Source organism: Drosophila gunungcola, assembly GCF_025200985.1.
Source record: "Drosophila gunungcola strain Sukarami chromosome 2R unlocalized genomic scaffold, Dgunungcola_SK_2 000030F, whole genome shotgun sequence".
In the NCBI taxonomy this organism is placed as follows: domain Eukaryota; kingdom Metazoa; phylum Arthropoda; class Insecta; order Diptera; family Drosophilidae; genus Drosophila; species Drosophila gunungcola.
This window is the reverse complement of record NW_026453176.1, coordinates 189,788-204,295: the sequence shown is the minus strand read 5'-3', so window position 1 is coordinate 204,295 and position 14,508 is coordinate 189,788. Positions and strand designations below refer to the sequence as shown.

Genomic DNA, 14,508 nt, shown 5'->3' with positions numbered 1-14,508 from the left:
TACCAAAGAAATCTCAGCTTTTAACATTGAAAGTTTTAAACATTTTAAGATGGTATCTATTCGTTATGTATTTATCACTGTTTAAAAGAAACGCTTAAAGCATGTTCATAATTTGACGTTGAATTAATTGCATAAACTTTTTAATTTCCAATATTATTTCTTTATTTTAAAAAAACTTTTGGTCTTTTTATATAACATCTACAAGAAATAATTGTGTGGCTTTCATTATAAGTTAAAAAATGTAATAAGCATTCTATCGGAGATTTATAAGATTTCGATTTTCTACTGTTTAATTAAAAGAAAAAAACGTAATCTACTTGGACCCCTTCGCTATTAGAGCCCCACCCATGCAAATCGCATTTATGTTTGGTTTATAGACTTCGCTTACGCTCCCTCCAGACAAACAATGGAAATTTTAAACTGATTTAACTGTTAATAATGCCACAACTCAAATCAAACTCAGCTGATCTATCCGAGACTAGTGCTTATAATTTTGTTGTATGCCACAAAAGTTTTTATAAGTACAGTGGCTCTCCTGAAAATGACACTTTCTGATTATGATTTCTTATAAAAAGAACAGAAGCAAAAACTTAAAATGTGTTTAAAATGGGTTCACATTTTGTTAAACCTGATGACTTGACTATTTTTAGCTGTTTTAATAAGACTACACAAATATATTATTATGCGTATATCATAGATATCGCTGTAGAGATTTTAAATCTGCCAGCGTGGACAGTTTTAATTAATTAATTTAATTTTTAAAACTCTCAAAGTCGTCATTATTTCAAACTTAAACCATTTTTTTAGTGCTGTCACGCAGAAACTTTTTTATTACCTGATTTAGATTAGGAGACCCGAAATTAATTAAAAAAGTACTTCTTTATCTGAAATTTGAGTTAATTAATTAATTAACAGTTAGAAACTTTTTACTTGGAACCATGAAACAAATTAAATTGTTTGGTTGCTGATAAAGGATTTACAAACTATCTATTACTTTAAAATTTTAATCAACACGTCCTAAGGGCAAATTCGAGCTCATAAAAAATTCCATAAGATTTAAATTACAGCCAGCGAGTGCAACTCAATTGAGCGACACTCAAAATCGCCCCACAATTGAGTGCGACATATGTACACATACAGCACATTGAGCCGTGCTCGAAAGTATAAAAGCTGGAGCAGACCAGTCCACAGCCAACAGATTCCTCCGGGTGATCACAGAGCAAGCACTAATCCTCTTTAAAAGCAAACCAAAAACCTCTTCCAGTATGAAGAACGCCGTTGCCATTCTGCTGTGCGCCCTGCTGGGTCTGGTGAGTACAAAGTAACTGAAGAGCTGATCGCATTCAGTCAGTAATTCACATTATCCATCCAGACCTCCGCCGCCGAGTACAAACTCCGCACCGCCGAGGATCTGCAGAATGTGCGCAAGGAGTGCGGCGCCACCAGCAAGGTGACCGAGGCCCTGATCGCCAAGTACAAGACCTTCGACTATCCCGAGGACGAGATCACCCGCAACTACATCCAGTGTATCTTCGTCAAATTCGACCTGTTCGATGAGACCAAGGGCTTCAAGGTGGACAATTTGGTGGCGCAGCTGGGCCAGGGCAAGGAGGACAAGGCAGCGCTGAAGGCCGACATCGAGAAGTGCGCCGACAAGAACGAGCAGAAGTCGCCCGCCAACACCTGGGCCTACCGCGGATTCAAGTGCTTCCTGGGCAAGAACCTGCCTTTGGTGCAGGCCGCCGTCCAAAAGAACTAGGAGCCGGGTCAATTTTAGAAGCGCTAAAACACAAACCGCCATCGAACGTGGCGGGTATTTCATCGAGTCGAAATCCGCTCAGGCTCTGCAATCCTACAATTGAAATAAAAACCATATAATAGTGCTTGAAGAAAGAGTGTTCTGTTTATTTCGCTGCCACACATGCATAAGTATTGATTCGCAGGACTGGATTGGTTGGAGCAGTTTGACATCGTGACATCATGATTCCCAAAAACCTTGTCCCGCCCAAAGGAAAGGCATTGAACTCTTGTTTATTTCGATTATATTTGTCATCTTCTTTTTCAGTTCAGTAAAATTCAACTTCTTTTCTTTACTCTATATATTTTTTTGAATATATAAATTACGCACTTTCTTTTTATCTATTTTGTTGATTAACTTCTTTCCCAAGAGTCTTGTGTTCTTTTGATTTTTTTTTTATTATTTTCTTCCTTCTTTAACTTGTTTTTGCCATCTTTTAACTTCTTTTATTACGATTTGTGGTTTTCTTTTGCGTTTCTTTTATATATATTTATTGATATATATTTTTTTGTTTTTCTAAATCAACTTCTTGTTTTTCATAATCTTTTTTTGATTTTTTATTTGAAAATTAAAATGTGTGAAAAGGGGTGTTTGGTGTTGGGTGCTTCAAAAAACATTATAGCCAAGTCAAGATATTCGTTTTTCCATGTTGATTTTTTATTATTTTCGAAGTCTCTTCTTTTTCGCCTCTTTTCTTGCTGTTGATGCTTTTTTTTATTGAAACGATTTTTTTCTGGCGTTTTCTCTTGTGATTGTTTTCTCTTTTTTGTTTTTATTTAGCAAAGAAGTTTGGCAATAAAATAATGTTTTTTGAAATAATATTGTAAAAAAATCTGAAATCAAATAGTTATTGGATTAAAGAAGAGTGTCTGTAAATTAAATGAAGGCATTATTATTCGTCCCAATGCGATGCGGATGAAAGATAAGGCACTCACAGAAAGGGTTCTGGTCCTAACGTTTTTAATTTTAAATGCCCCCAGGTGACTAATTATCCAAAAGTACAACTGATTGCTTCAATGATTCGTGGAATTCGTTACGGATATTTCAGATGTCGAAATGACGTTTAAAAAGATTGCTTATTCAAAACCTATAGTTATTAAATTAAAAAATATCTTATTACACTTTAGATCCAGAGTATATGGATTTTAAAATCGTGTACAAAAATGTTATTTTAATCATTCGTTTATGCTATTCCCAAGATAATAAAAAAAAGGCATTACGCTTACTTGCATAGAACGGACAGAGTCTCATAAATAAAATCTCAAAAATAAATAATCGGTCAAGGTGAAACGTAGATAACAAGCAGTCTCGTTCGTTTGGGTTTTTAGATGAGTTCAAAATTGTGGGCTTACCTTACTAGGGTTTTAATAAAACAATAATCAATATGGAGCGTAGTAATTGGCGCGACCGCGGTAACCCCTTCTGAAACGAAAGACAGACCGGGATTAGCTGGATCCAATCGCGATTAACCAGGGCGCACTTACATAGCGCGTCGGGCTCCACGGAAGGTAGAGTGACAGCACGCTCGGGAAACGCGGGCTCCTCGACCACGGAAGCTGCCTCGGGCAAATCGGTTTGTGGTGGACAGGCCAGGGCGGTTTGTGCGCTTCGACATCACCTGCAGAGCATGGAAAAAAGGTTAGAATGTAAACTACAAAATAAGATACAATATTTAATCCGATCCGATAATCAAAATCATGTAATAAACTATACTGGCTAGCTTAGAGCAATAATGTAATCAAAGGCGAACATAAAATGCGACTTAAATCAATAACTCGGTATATTTTTTTTAGAGTAATCTTATTAGTTTTACCATTAAAATGTGGTGGCATAATAATTCCAGTCCCCCACAGCTCTAATTGATATGGAGCTCTGATCGGACTGACATGCTTATATTGATTCGTCAGTTAATAGTGAACCAGAACACAAGGCAATATACGTGTTCTGTTTTGCCCCTAAGTCAATTTTCTTTTGAATTTAAAGTTACCAGACATTCTTCGAGGTTAAAAAACTGGGCAAATTAACCCTAACTATTTAAAAAAAAATGTAATTTAAACCGATATATTATGTAACAGAATGCAAGAAACAAATTTGAAAGTTTATCCGGAAAGGGATCGAAAACTCTTTTATAGGGAATAAGTGTCTCTGGTATCCACCTTTATTTGACGCCCTCGGAAGAGGGTTTCATTCATGGCCAGTGCCGTCTCGACGAACTCCTTCGATCCGAACTCGATGTACGCGAATCCCTTGGGATGGCCATCGGCCTTGTTGCAGAGTATGGTGACGCGGTTGATGGTGCCGCAGCCGTGAAAGTGGGCCTCCAGTTCCTCGGCCGATGCTCCGTAGTCCACATTGCCCACATAGACGGACCGCGTGTCTATCTCCTGCTTCTCTTCAAGGGAAAGCGGAACGGTGGCCAAACCGGTGGTGGAGCCGCCAGCCATTTGTTTGTCGACTTCCGACTGCATTTGCTTGATCTTCTCGGCCTCCTCTTCCATCTCCTTGACGCGCGCCTTAATGGCCTCCAGTTCGGGATCGATTTGCATGCTGCCCTCCTCCTTGTGACCCGGAAGAGATGGAATTGAAAAGGATTTGAATTGGATTTGGATCAATTAGCGAAACGCCCAAAAACACGGCAGACAATGCGAAGCGACGCTTTGAAAATGGCAGCCATTGCGGTGACTTTCGCCTTTGTATATCCCCCAAAAGCTTTGCGAGCTTTTCCAGGGAATCGGCGGGCTTTCGCAGGGCGGGCCAACAAACTGGTTTTTGACCATCATCATCATCGAGTCGCCCCTTATCTAAACTCCAAAACTCACCTCGGTCTCTGTGATGATTTCAGTCTCCTGCTCGCCGTTCGTCTCGTCCAACGACTCTAGGAGCTGATCCTCGTTCAGTGTGATATCCTCATCGGCCATTGTTTTAGTTTTTGTTTACGTTTACGTTGGCTGTAAAAGCTCGGCTTTTTGGTGGCGCAAAAGCTTACGGCGTGGTCCGAAAAACGGCAGTTGTCGTAGTAGCTAACTGTCAATGAGAAAGGGCGGCGAAAGTTAGCACGAAGAGATCCAGAATAAAAAAGGAATGCAGTGGAAGTCTTGGCACTCAAAATAATAAATTTAGGTCGCGAAGAGCCATATACACATAGTTTAGATCCGCTTTTTTCCTTCCACATGCCATTTCCAACCACTATTCTTACGTTGAAAATATGTACAAAGAGGGGTGCTCGCTCTGCTGACGTTGAGTTCGCCCAAAATGGCCGCTGTGCCGTGAAAAAACACGTACTTTAAATTGATGTTTTTTGGTGCAAAGTCACCTGTGTCGCAGTGTATTTGGTTTTATTTGCACACAAGACCACCTAAGCACTTAATTGTAGTGTTTATTATCGACTAATATTTACAGGAATACGAGAACGCACGTAAATTTTGCCACCGAAAACAGATTTGTATTCGCCTCGTTTCTAGAGATGGCAGTGCGGTACAGTTTTCGCCCCGATATATTTTGGAGTGGCATGTCACATCGATAGCGTTTTGTATTTATTAGTGAGCTGTGTTTTTGTGTTACACCTATGTCACACTGGACTGTTTCTTAAAAAAGCAATTGAGAAAATTTGTTGCAAAATGGTTAGATTACCGCTGTTGTTGTTAAAATATCTGATTGGCCCTGCCCCATGTAATCAAATGTTTATTGAATTAAAAAAGTCCACAGGAATAAAAACCGATAGGTGCTTAGTTGTTTAGCAAACCCGCCTGTTGCGAAACGAGTGTGAACAGTCCATAACTGTTTGTTTACTACCCAAGGCCAAACATTGATGTTTATTAAAGATCGAAAAGTCGAAAAATATTCGTTTGTTTCGATGTGGAATGTATCTTCAAATCTAAACATCAGTAAACGCCGATGAATCGCCATTAAGAGGGAAAATGAACGATTCTTCCGATTCGGAGTACGAAGACACAGAGTACCTGGTATTTGCTGATTTCAAGAACCACATTCAGCCGCACCAGTTGAAGCACGAGGACGCGGCCATCAAGGTCATAGGGATCGAGAGTGACACGCCCATGGCGGAGGTGAATGGCAATATCTACCGGGGGCGCTACGAACATTCCGTTGGAACCAACGTGTTCTTCGAGAAGGACAAGGACAATCTGGCCAGCGATCCGCTCTTCGAGTCTGTGTGTCGTCAGCGTTACCAGTACGTGGACAAGTCCACGAAGGTAATATCCTTCGAACGAGTCTACGTCGACAATTTGCACCTGGAGGCCGAGAAATCAGTCAAAGCTGAGGAGGGAGAGCAGGACGAGGCCAAGGCGGAGTCATTAAAGTTGAATATTACCTATAAAGAAGCCATTAACAAGTTCGGAGAGGAGCATTAAGTGAGTTCAATAAAATACACAAGAGAATCCCCCATACTAAGAACAATCTTCTTTAGCACCATGGACAGCACCCATACGGCTTTGAATCTGCAACATTTTCTTGCCGATTATCAGCGAAAATTAACTGGCTCTGAGAACGATATGCCGTTCTATCTGCAAGCCAATCCCGTGCTCGTGGACGTGGGTGACAGCTGTTCCCTGGACCTGATCGAATCCCCAGACGACGTATCGATCGCAAACTTTCAGCCCGGCGCAGATGTATTTCGCCAAACTGGTGTCCGGCCCCAGGAAGATCAGCATGTGCCCGCCACCTTTACGGCCCTAACCAACTACAAGGCCAAGTCGCGCAAATGTGCCTTTGGACGCACCCAATACACTCACAAATTGAATCCGCCGCCGGCGGACTGCCAGGATCTCCAGTTGGATGCCTGCGAACTGGAGCTAACCGTGCGTATCTACCGGCCACCACGTGCCTACCATCGGGGATTCAAGGTGGAGATCCCCGTGTTCGCCGAGGAGTACGTCTGCCTGGGCAGCAACTATCTGACCGAGCTGCGCGACAAGATCAGCTGCGTGTGCCGCGGAAAACGCTTCGTGGACATCAGTAACGATCCGGATGCTCCGCTGCCCACAATCGACACAAATCCGGGGTACTTCTTTATCAACGACACCTTCTACAATGACAAACGCAATCCCAACAATCCCGACTATTCGCAGACCGTGTTAAAGTGGGCGGCTCGTGCAAACGGAGTGCAAGGAGAATCGCTTAAGGTGGAGAATATGGAGGGCAAACGCTTCATAGATCTCACGGTTAGTCCAGGATCACCGCTGCACTACCTGCATCACGGCAACTGCGAACACCTGTTTGTAATCTCGCAGATCGAGGTGCTAACGCCGCGCAGTAAACGCCCCGAACGCAGTCTATATCCCTATCCTCACGCCTTTAGCACCTTTAATCGAAGGACCTGCTACTTGTGCGGCATTCGCAGCTACAGCTTCATTGTCGATCAATCCCGACGACAGCTGCACAATCCCTCCTACCTGTGCCGCAGCTGTCTCTTAAGTTTCCACTACGTGGATGGCCAAAAGGTTGGTCAGTTCAAGGCCTATCGCATATATGACCATGCGGAGGCGGAGGAAGAGGAGGATGAGCATAAAGGAGGCGACAATTAAGTTTACATTTGGAACATGATAGAAATATGTCAAATATACCAAACAACTGCATATGGGAAATTATAAATCTTGTTTTACTACAAATACAGATTTTACCATCAATAATTACTTACTAGTTTACAATAAAACATAGAATATCATACGTGATGTTTGTTTTATTTGCGAACTCCATTCATTGACTGCAAGATCGCTCAATGAGTTGATTAATATTTTATTGTTGTAAAATATTCGTAGATAGATTTAAATAAAATACATACACATTGCAACAAGAGTAATTGGGCATTGAACAGATTCGAATGCCGTAAAGCTGCCTAATTCCATGCAAATCTAGTTTAGCAAAAAGTTAGTGTCCAAGTTAGGAATACAAAAATGCGAACAACGTAAATATTACAATACATCTGACTTAGGACTAACGTTAATACATATATGCAATAGTTCGATTTTTACAAAAATTTAAGGATAGGCGCACTTGCGTGCAGAGTAAAGACTTGACCAAGACCCATTGAAAACAAACCAATAGACTAATTATGGCCAATAACATAGTTATTTATCCTAGACAAGATACTAGTACTAGTGGTACTTTAAGCAGTACAATACAGTAAAAACCTGCACACTGGTATTCCGGCGTGCACTTGTGTGGTGAGAGACTGTGCGCTTAGTTACTGGGGCGTAGAAATGCATCAAAAACATATTGCCAATCCGACGACCCGACCAACAAATATCATAACGAGTAACTGCAGGCTTGGATTCGATTCGATTCGCCCGGACCTCTTTGGTGTACGTGCTTGCGTTTACTTCCGTGTTAAAGCTTTGACCAGCGGATGCTCGGCGGTGGACGGGGCGGGCGTCTAGCTCTGGAAGACCAGTTCCCGTTCCACCGACAAGTACTCCAGCATCTGCGCGGGCACAGGCAGCTTGGCCAGCTGCTCGCGGGACATCTGGCGCTGCAGGACGCGGCGGCACAGGTCCTGCAGCTTGGGCATGTTGGCGTACCGACTCAGCGGATACTTGAGGATCACCGGAAACGGCGGCTGCATCTCGTTGGGCACCTTCACAAAGCAGACAAAGTTGTCGTTGGTGCAGCGGTGCAAGATATCCTTGATCATCTCCACAATCGAACCGTACTTGAGCTCCTCGAAGTGCCAGAAGTCGTCGCGGAACTCCAGCCGATAGTGCAGCGTTACGTTCACAATCCGGAAGCTCAGTGTGAACTGGGATCCGCTCGTCTCCGAGTCGCGGACCAGAAACGACCCGGTCGGCTTGTCGCTCAGCTGCCGCTGCGAATCGCGCCTGGAGATCTCGCCCCAGTACCACACTTGGCTGAAAACAAACAAAGGGCATGAGTCACCGATCGTTGACCGTTCGATGGGGAAAGACGTCACTTACTTGAGCATCTCGGAGCAGGCCTTGTACATGACCTGGTTGGGCGAGTGGGCGTCCTCGCGCTCCAGCCACTTCTTCCGGATGAAGCGCAAGTAGTCGTGCGTGAATGGGAGCGTGGGTTCCGGGCAGATGGCCGGGGTGAGGAACTCGTAGGTGGCATCCGTGGTGCCGCCATCGTCGCAGTCGCCCATCGAGTGCCAGTTGCGCAGGGAGCTGAGCCCCTGGCCCACCTTCCTCCGCAATCTGGCGAACACGTTCCGCTTGTCCTTGTCCTGCTTGTCCCTCCGCCTGCGCAGTGTTCCCGTGCCTGTACCAGTGCCCCCATTGCTGCAGCTGGCCATGGAAGAGTCCGCTGGCTCAAGGACGCACACCTCGTTGTTGTTGTTCTGGGATCCACTGGTGGAGGCGGAAGCGGATGCGGACACGGCCAGCGCCGAGTCGGACTTCTTGCGCCTGGTCAGCGAGTGGAACCAGCCCTTCTTCTCCTTCTCCCTGTCCTTGGTGGAGTCCCCTCCTCCAGAGCGCTCCTGGCTCCGCTGGCTGCGACTCTGGTCGCCGTGGCTCATTTTGGAGTGGGATTGGTACCCTCGTGGCGGTATCACATCATTGATCTAATTCGGAGTCGTGATTAATTCCAAACTGTATTGTGATAAGAACTATTTGTTTTCGTTGGAAGTGAGTACACAAGAAGTGGCCTATCGTTATCGGATGTGCTATCGATAGATTATCGATGATTATTGCTTACTGGGTCAAATTTACTTATCATTTTATTTAAGTAATCTGTATTTTTGTATATGCCCATGGCTTTAATTAAACTGAAAATGTTCTTAAAAATAGTATATCCACATTTTTAAAACTCTATGGATTTAAATTAATTTATTTTTGTGGTTTATTTGAAAACTTTTTAGTTATATTTATATGTAAACTGTTTGAAATAAAAAAATAGCTTTTCTTAAATTGTATGTACAATAAACCTTGATAAATTAAAAAACATCGATGTAACGATAGCGAAATCGAATTTAATACCACCCCTAATCTAGTAGGCGGCTTTTAAATCTGCATTTTTTTGCCAATAAAAAAATAAGCCTAAAAAAAGGATGCACCACTCAAGCATGAAGGTGGATCTATCAAATTTTTTCAAGGACGAACGCCGGCAGTCATTGGTTTTTATTGATGCAACATGGCAAAACATTAAGGACCTGCAAGATCACATTCAAAGTCTTTTCAATTTGGTATGTCTTGTGAGATATTGTATTCATTTTATTTTAAACAAAACTGCATCCTGCAGAAGGACATTAGCCTGCTCACCACAGATGGATGTTTTCTGGCCCCAAGGGAGTCCATCAAGGTGCTCAAATCAGCCCAAGGACTGAAGTATGTGAACTGTCATTGCTTTAAGAGGAAATATAAGACTATTCGTTTATTTGCAGGGCCTTTCGGTTCGCCAGTCATGACAAGGACACCTTTGTAAGCCCGGCTCCTGTAAAATTAAGTAAAAAGCGCAAGAATCGGTCCGACGAAGAAGAGGTTCACATATCCGCCTCGACTCCCATTCGACATACAAAACGCTCTAAAAACCTCGGTAGCCCCAAGAAAATTGCGCCAGGAACAAACAATGTGAATGCAGTGGAGGAGGAAGAGGATGTGGAGGAGGCGCCTGGACCCTCTGTGGACTCAAGGCGTTCTCAAATTCGAACAGAAACAACCCATGTGGCTGTAGAAGATGATTCACCAAAGAAGGGATCTGCCCCTTCCAAAAACAAAAGCCACCCGAACTCGCACAGGGTTCCAATGGAATCATTTGATATGACAGCTGCGGAGAAGGATATCAAGGAAACTAAAAAAGCAAAAAAAAAGATTCATGTAACAGCACATGAGGAACACAGTCCTATCATTCTTAAGCGTTTCAATAACCATTTGGCTGTAGAGGATGAGGCAGTAAAGAAGGCAACTTCTTCCTCCAAGAATAAAAACCACACAAAATCGCCCAGGATTCCAGCGGAATCTTTTGATTTGGTTGCTGCTGAGAAGGAAGATAAGGCACCTGCTTCAACGATTTCGTCGCGTTGCAATGTCAAGGGAACCAAAAAATCTAAAAAGAATACCCATGCGAAAACGGCTGACATTCAGGAGGAAACACTGGAGCAAGACGAAGTTCTAAAAAATCCTTTCACATTCGAGCGTTCCAAAAACAAAAGTGTCCCGAAATCGGCTGAAATTCTTTCGGAAACATCTCATTTAACAGCGGCAGAGGAGGAAACTGCACCCGCGGTTTCCACTTTCAAGGAGCCAGAATGTTTCAAAAACAAGAGCCACCTTAAATCGTCTAAGATTATTGATTATGCGGTGGAGTCGGAATATGAGATACCGCCTCGTCCTTCGGTTTTATTTCGATGCCCTCTCATGGAGCTGGACTCCAACATTGCGCGCATATTCGAGTTTCCAGTTAAAAAAACTAAGGTTCAAATATTAGAAACTATAATACTCAATGGGTTTGATAGAAACTTTCTTTCCCAGAAAAAGTCTAAAAAAGAGATTGCAAAGCCGTTGTCAGTTGACAATGAAGCTGACCAACTGCCAGTCAATGGCAAAGTGTCTACATCAAAAATCATAAAAGAAGTTGAAGATAAAGACAAACCACAATCCGCATCCCTTCACGTTGCAGCTGAAACAACTCTGCCAAAAGATACAACTCTTCCTGAAGATAAAACAAATGCAGAAGTCACGTTTCCTGGAGATACAACTGAAGCTGAAATCGAACACCCAGTCAATTCTACTGCAGCTGAAGTAACTCTTCCAGATGATACAACTAAAGCTGAGTTAACTCTTCCAGACGATTCTACGGTAGCTGAAGAAATTCATCCGGACGATACAACTAAAGATGAATCAACTCTTCCGGACGATTCTACTATAGCTGAGGTCGATACAACTGATGCTGAAGCACCTGTTCCTGACGATTCGACTGTAGCTGAGGAATTTCATTCGGTTGATAAAAAAGATCCAACTAAAACAGACGCAACTAACACCGAATTAATGCCAGACGAGTCCCTGATCGATGCTAAGGTGAAATCGGAAGACATACAAGTGGCACCGGCGCGCGTTTGCGCTGATAATTTCATTTCGGATTCCGATGATGACGTGATGCTGGTGGATGACACTAATATAGACTCAGACTCAGATGTGGAGGCCATACCAGGTGCGATCCTTTAGTTTTGAAATTACATTTAAGTAGCCATCTTTTCTTAGAAACATCAGATATTATTAAGGACCTTATGCAGAGTGCAACACCACTGACAAACTTGCCAGCCAGAGCCGATACGATTCTGTTCAAGCTGCATAATACCAAGGGAGTTGCGAGTTCCGGGACAACCGGATATCTCGCCGGCAACTGCACCTACGTCAACCGCCGCACCAAAACGATCACTGTGGAGACCATAAGTAAGTCGCCGGATCTCTAGACACATTTCCAAATTTGACTTCAAATCCATTTTCAAGCCTGTCCCCCTGGAATCGGTCGGATAATGAGCCAATATGTGAACGCATTAGACGATTCTGCTGAAGAACTGCCTTCTTTGAGTATAAATCTTAAACACATGATAGATGCCAAGATCGTGGTTGCCTCAGTCGATTGATTTTGTGTACATTCTTGTGTTCTATTTTCAGGGGTTCGTAATAGTTTTAAAATATAAACGATTAAACAACATTTAGATGTACGAATGAATTATTTGTAGCTGTCTTTCTCCTATTTGATGTGCTCCTTGATCTTCTCTAGCAAGTCGTCGGCCTCGTCGCCGGTTTTTACACGCAGCAACAGCGATGTGGCCTTGGTGTCTTCCGGCGTGGGCACGCAGACCATCATGACGTTGTTCTTGCCCATCCGCTGGCAGGGTATGCCCTCGCTTAGAATGAGGTTGACCAGGATGTTGCCCAGATTGGTGTCGGCGCGCACGAGCAGCTGGGTCTTCTCCGTGTCCTTGACCGGCTTCAAGTACAGCGTGCCCACGCCGCGGTCGCCAAAGTCCTTGTCTTTCTTTATAAACACCTTGCATCGTTTTGAGAAAACGGCGTCATCCTCCACGACCTGTTTAGAGATAACCTCTGTATTAGCAATCCATTAAGTAACGCGTTCCGTAATCAATTCACCTGTTTGAACTCGACCTTTGGCGGCTTGTCTTCCTCGTCCTCCGCTTCTTCGCTGGCAACAGCTGCTGCTGCTGGCGGTTGGATGTTTCCAAAGGAGAAGGGCGTGGCATTGGCGGTGAATGAAAAACCCTTTATTCCATCTCCAGCTCCGTCGGGTGCCTTTCCAAAACCGGCAAACAACGAGGTACTGGGCTTGTCGTCGCTATTGCTCTTAAGTCCGAAGCTAAAGCCATTAGTTTTCGGTGGCGGCGCCAGAGGCTCATCCTTTTTGGTGATAGGTGGCTTAGTACCGAAACTGAAGATGCTGGGCTTAGGTGCATCATCGGCCTTGGCTTCGTCCGCAGGCTTTGAGGCCAAGCTAAAGATACTGGTGGCTGGAGGAACTGCAGATTTGGCGGCAGTCGACGGCGAAGCACTGGAAGCTGCCGTACTGCCGAAGGAGAACAGCGGTGTTGTGGATGTGGTAGTTGTCCCACCACTGGTTACGGTGCAGTTGGGCTTCTTGGCCGAGGGCGACGTGGTGCCGCCAATGGGGGTGCTGGGCTTGCCAAACGAAAACGTGGCAGCCGGCTTAGATGGCGACGATGCACTAGACACGACCGCAGCTGGCACCCCAAAAAGTGGCGGCGGGGGTGTGGACTTTGAGGTGTTTGTTCTGGCGCTCTCCCCGTCCTGCAGCTCCTTCAGGTGCTTCTCGTAGTTCTTAAACACTGGCGTAAGTATGCAGTAGGGACCCTTCTCCATGTGTTCCTGCAGGAACTTCATGACGGCCCGATTCAGTTCGGCCACGCTCTCTCGATACTCGGAAGATTCCGCGGCGGGGCTCTCAGACTTCCCACTGCTGCTGCTGCTGGCCACCGACAACTTGGGCTCGCTGCTCTCCTTCTTGGCCACTGATATGTTGCCGAAAATCGACGTGGACGGCTTGGCGCCGTCGGTGGTACTTGTTGATTCCTTCACCGTGGACGGCGCTGTGCTGCTGACGCTGCCGCTTCCGAAAATGTTGGAGGTGAGCGGCTTATCGGCCGCACTGGAGCTGGCCAAGGAGGAGAACAAGGGTTTGGCTGGCTCGCTACTGGTTGAGGTTTTAGTACTACTCGACGGCAGGTTGGCCAGGAAGGAGAATGGCGATGAAGCCGCAGCTGTTGCAGCCGGCTTGCCGAAACCTGAAAGCAATTCACGAGGGTGGGTGAGCAAACCCCAGACAAATGGAAAGAATCAGAAACTCACCAGAGAATCCGCTGAACACGCTCTTGGGCTCCGATGGCGCCTCATCGGCGGCATCCTCGCCAGCGGCGGCGGATCCGCCGGCAATCTTGCGGCGCGCCTTCTTGATAACGCGAGTCTTCAGCTCCTGCTCGCTGGCCGTGCGGAAAGTGCCGCGCTCCTCGGGCTCCTCCTCCTGGTCCCAGTTGTCGTGGTTCAGGTTCGAGGTCGCCTGTCGCTTGCCAGCCATCTTAAATGCAGTCTGTATTGTATTGCAAAGCAAATGCCAGGTGAAAATGTAGGAAAACTGAACGAAATCCACACCGCGTTGCTGCTAGCCGATAAGTGTTATCGAGCTCGCGGCGAACGCAGTTCTGAGTCCTGCGCCTTGGTCATCGACTACCGATGACCGTGTCCATCTATCGATAGGGCTAC

The 14,508-nt window shown here is 44.8% G+C and overlaps 7 protein-coding genes across 12 annotated transcripts; 4 read left to right on the top strand and 3 right to left on the bottom strand.

The window, feature by feature from the left end:
• Positions 1-1,151: 1,151 nt before the first annotated feature.
• On the top strand, positions 1,152-1,893 carry LOC128256820 (general odorant-binding protein 99a). Its single transcript, XM_052987469.1, has 2 exons — positions 1,152-1,310; positions 1,373-1,893. The coding sequence occupies exons 1-2, from the start codon at positions 1,266-1,268 to the stop codon at positions 1,757-1,759; spliced, it is 432 nt and encodes a 143-aa protein (XP_052843429.1). The 5' UTR covers positions 1,152-1,265; the 3' UTR covers positions 1,760-1,893.
• A 132-nt stretch (positions 1,894-2,025) lies between these two features.
• On the bottom strand, positions 2,026-5,285 carry LOC128256816 (polyadenylate-binding protein 2). 4 transcript variants are annotated; one of them, XM_052987461.1, is made up of 6 exons: positions 5,214-5,285; positions 4,618-4,822; positions 3,955-4,356; positions 3,283-3,416; positions 3,151-3,220; positions 2,026-2,631 (listed from the first exon to the last, which is right to left on the bottom strand). In XM_052987461.1, the coding sequence occupies exons 2-5, from the start codon at positions 4,714-4,716 to the stop codon at positions 3,178-3,180; spliced, it is 678 nt and encodes a 225-aa protein (XP_052843421.1). In that variant the 5' UTR covers positions 4,717-4,822; positions 5,214-5,285; the 3' UTR covers positions 2,026-2,631; positions 3,151-3,177. The 4 variants fall into 4 exon arrangements, with proteins under 4 accessions (XP_052843421.1, XP_052843422.1, XP_052843420.1 ...); XM_052987462.1 differs by having other exon boundaries at positions 5,196-5,278; XM_052987460.1 differs by lacking the exon at positions 5,214-5,285 and adding an exon at positions 4,995-5,203.
• LOC128256818 (uncharacterized) lies at positions 5,227-6,168 on the top strand. The gene has a single exon (XM_052987465.1). It carries the CDS (start codon positions 5,716-5,718, stop codon positions 6,166-6,168), a length of 453 nt encoding a protein of 150 aa, XP_052843425.1. The 5' UTR covers positions 5,227-5,715.
• A 60-nt stretch (positions 6,169-6,228) lies between these two features.
• Positions 6,229-7,483, top strand: LOC128256812 (snRNA-activating protein complex subunit 3). The gene has a single exon (XM_052987451.1). It carries the CDS (start codon positions 6,229-6,231, stop codon positions 7,339-7,341), a length of 1,113 nt encoding a protein of 370 aa, XP_052843411.1. The 3' UTR covers positions 7,342-7,483.
• LOC128256813 (uncharacterized) lies at positions 7,481-9,429 on the bottom strand. Its single transcript, XM_052987452.1, has 2 exons — positions 8,728-9,429; positions 7,481-8,661 (listed from the first exon to the last, which is right to left on the bottom strand). The coding sequence occupies exons 1-2, from the start codon at positions 9,288-9,290 to the stop codon at positions 8,190-8,192; spliced, it is 1,035 nt and encodes a 344-aa protein (XP_052843412.1). The 5' UTR covers positions 9,291-9,429; the 3' UTR covers positions 7,481-8,189.
• A 291-nt stretch (positions 9,430-9,720) lies between these two features.
• Positions 9,721-12,427, top strand: LOC128256806 (coilin). Of its 3 annotated transcripts, XM_052987442.1 has the most exons (6): positions 9,723-9,956; positions 10,013-10,098; positions 10,155-11,184; positions 11,242-11,920; positions 11,971-12,162; positions 12,220-12,427. In XM_052987442.1, the coding sequence occupies exons 1-6, from the start codon at positions 9,822-9,824 to the stop codon at positions 12,354-12,356; spliced, it is 2,259 nt and encodes a 752-aa protein (XP_052843402.1). In that variant the 5' UTR covers positions 9,723-9,821; the 3' UTR covers positions 12,357-12,427. The 3 variants fall into 3 exon arrangements, with proteins under 3 accessions (XP_052843401.1, XP_052843402.1, XP_052843400.1); XM_052987441.1 differs by having other exon boundaries at positions 9,721-9,956; positions 10,155-11,920; positions 11,980-12,162; XM_052987440.1 differs by having other exon boundaries at positions 10,155-11,920.
• Positions 12,357-14,453, bottom strand: LOC128256808 (nuclear pore complex protein Nup50). The gene is made up of 3 exons (XM_052987444.1): positions 14,098-14,453; positions 12,868-14,033; positions 12,357-12,805 (listed from the first exon to the last, which is right to left on the bottom strand). The coding sequence occupies exons 1-3, from the start codon at positions 14,321-14,323 to the stop codon at positions 12,467-12,469; spliced, it is 1,731 nt and encodes a 576-aa protein (XP_052843404.1). The 5' UTR covers positions 14,324-14,453; the 3' UTR covers positions 12,357-12,466.
• Between the last annotated feature and the right edge of the window lie 55 nt (positions 14,454-14,508).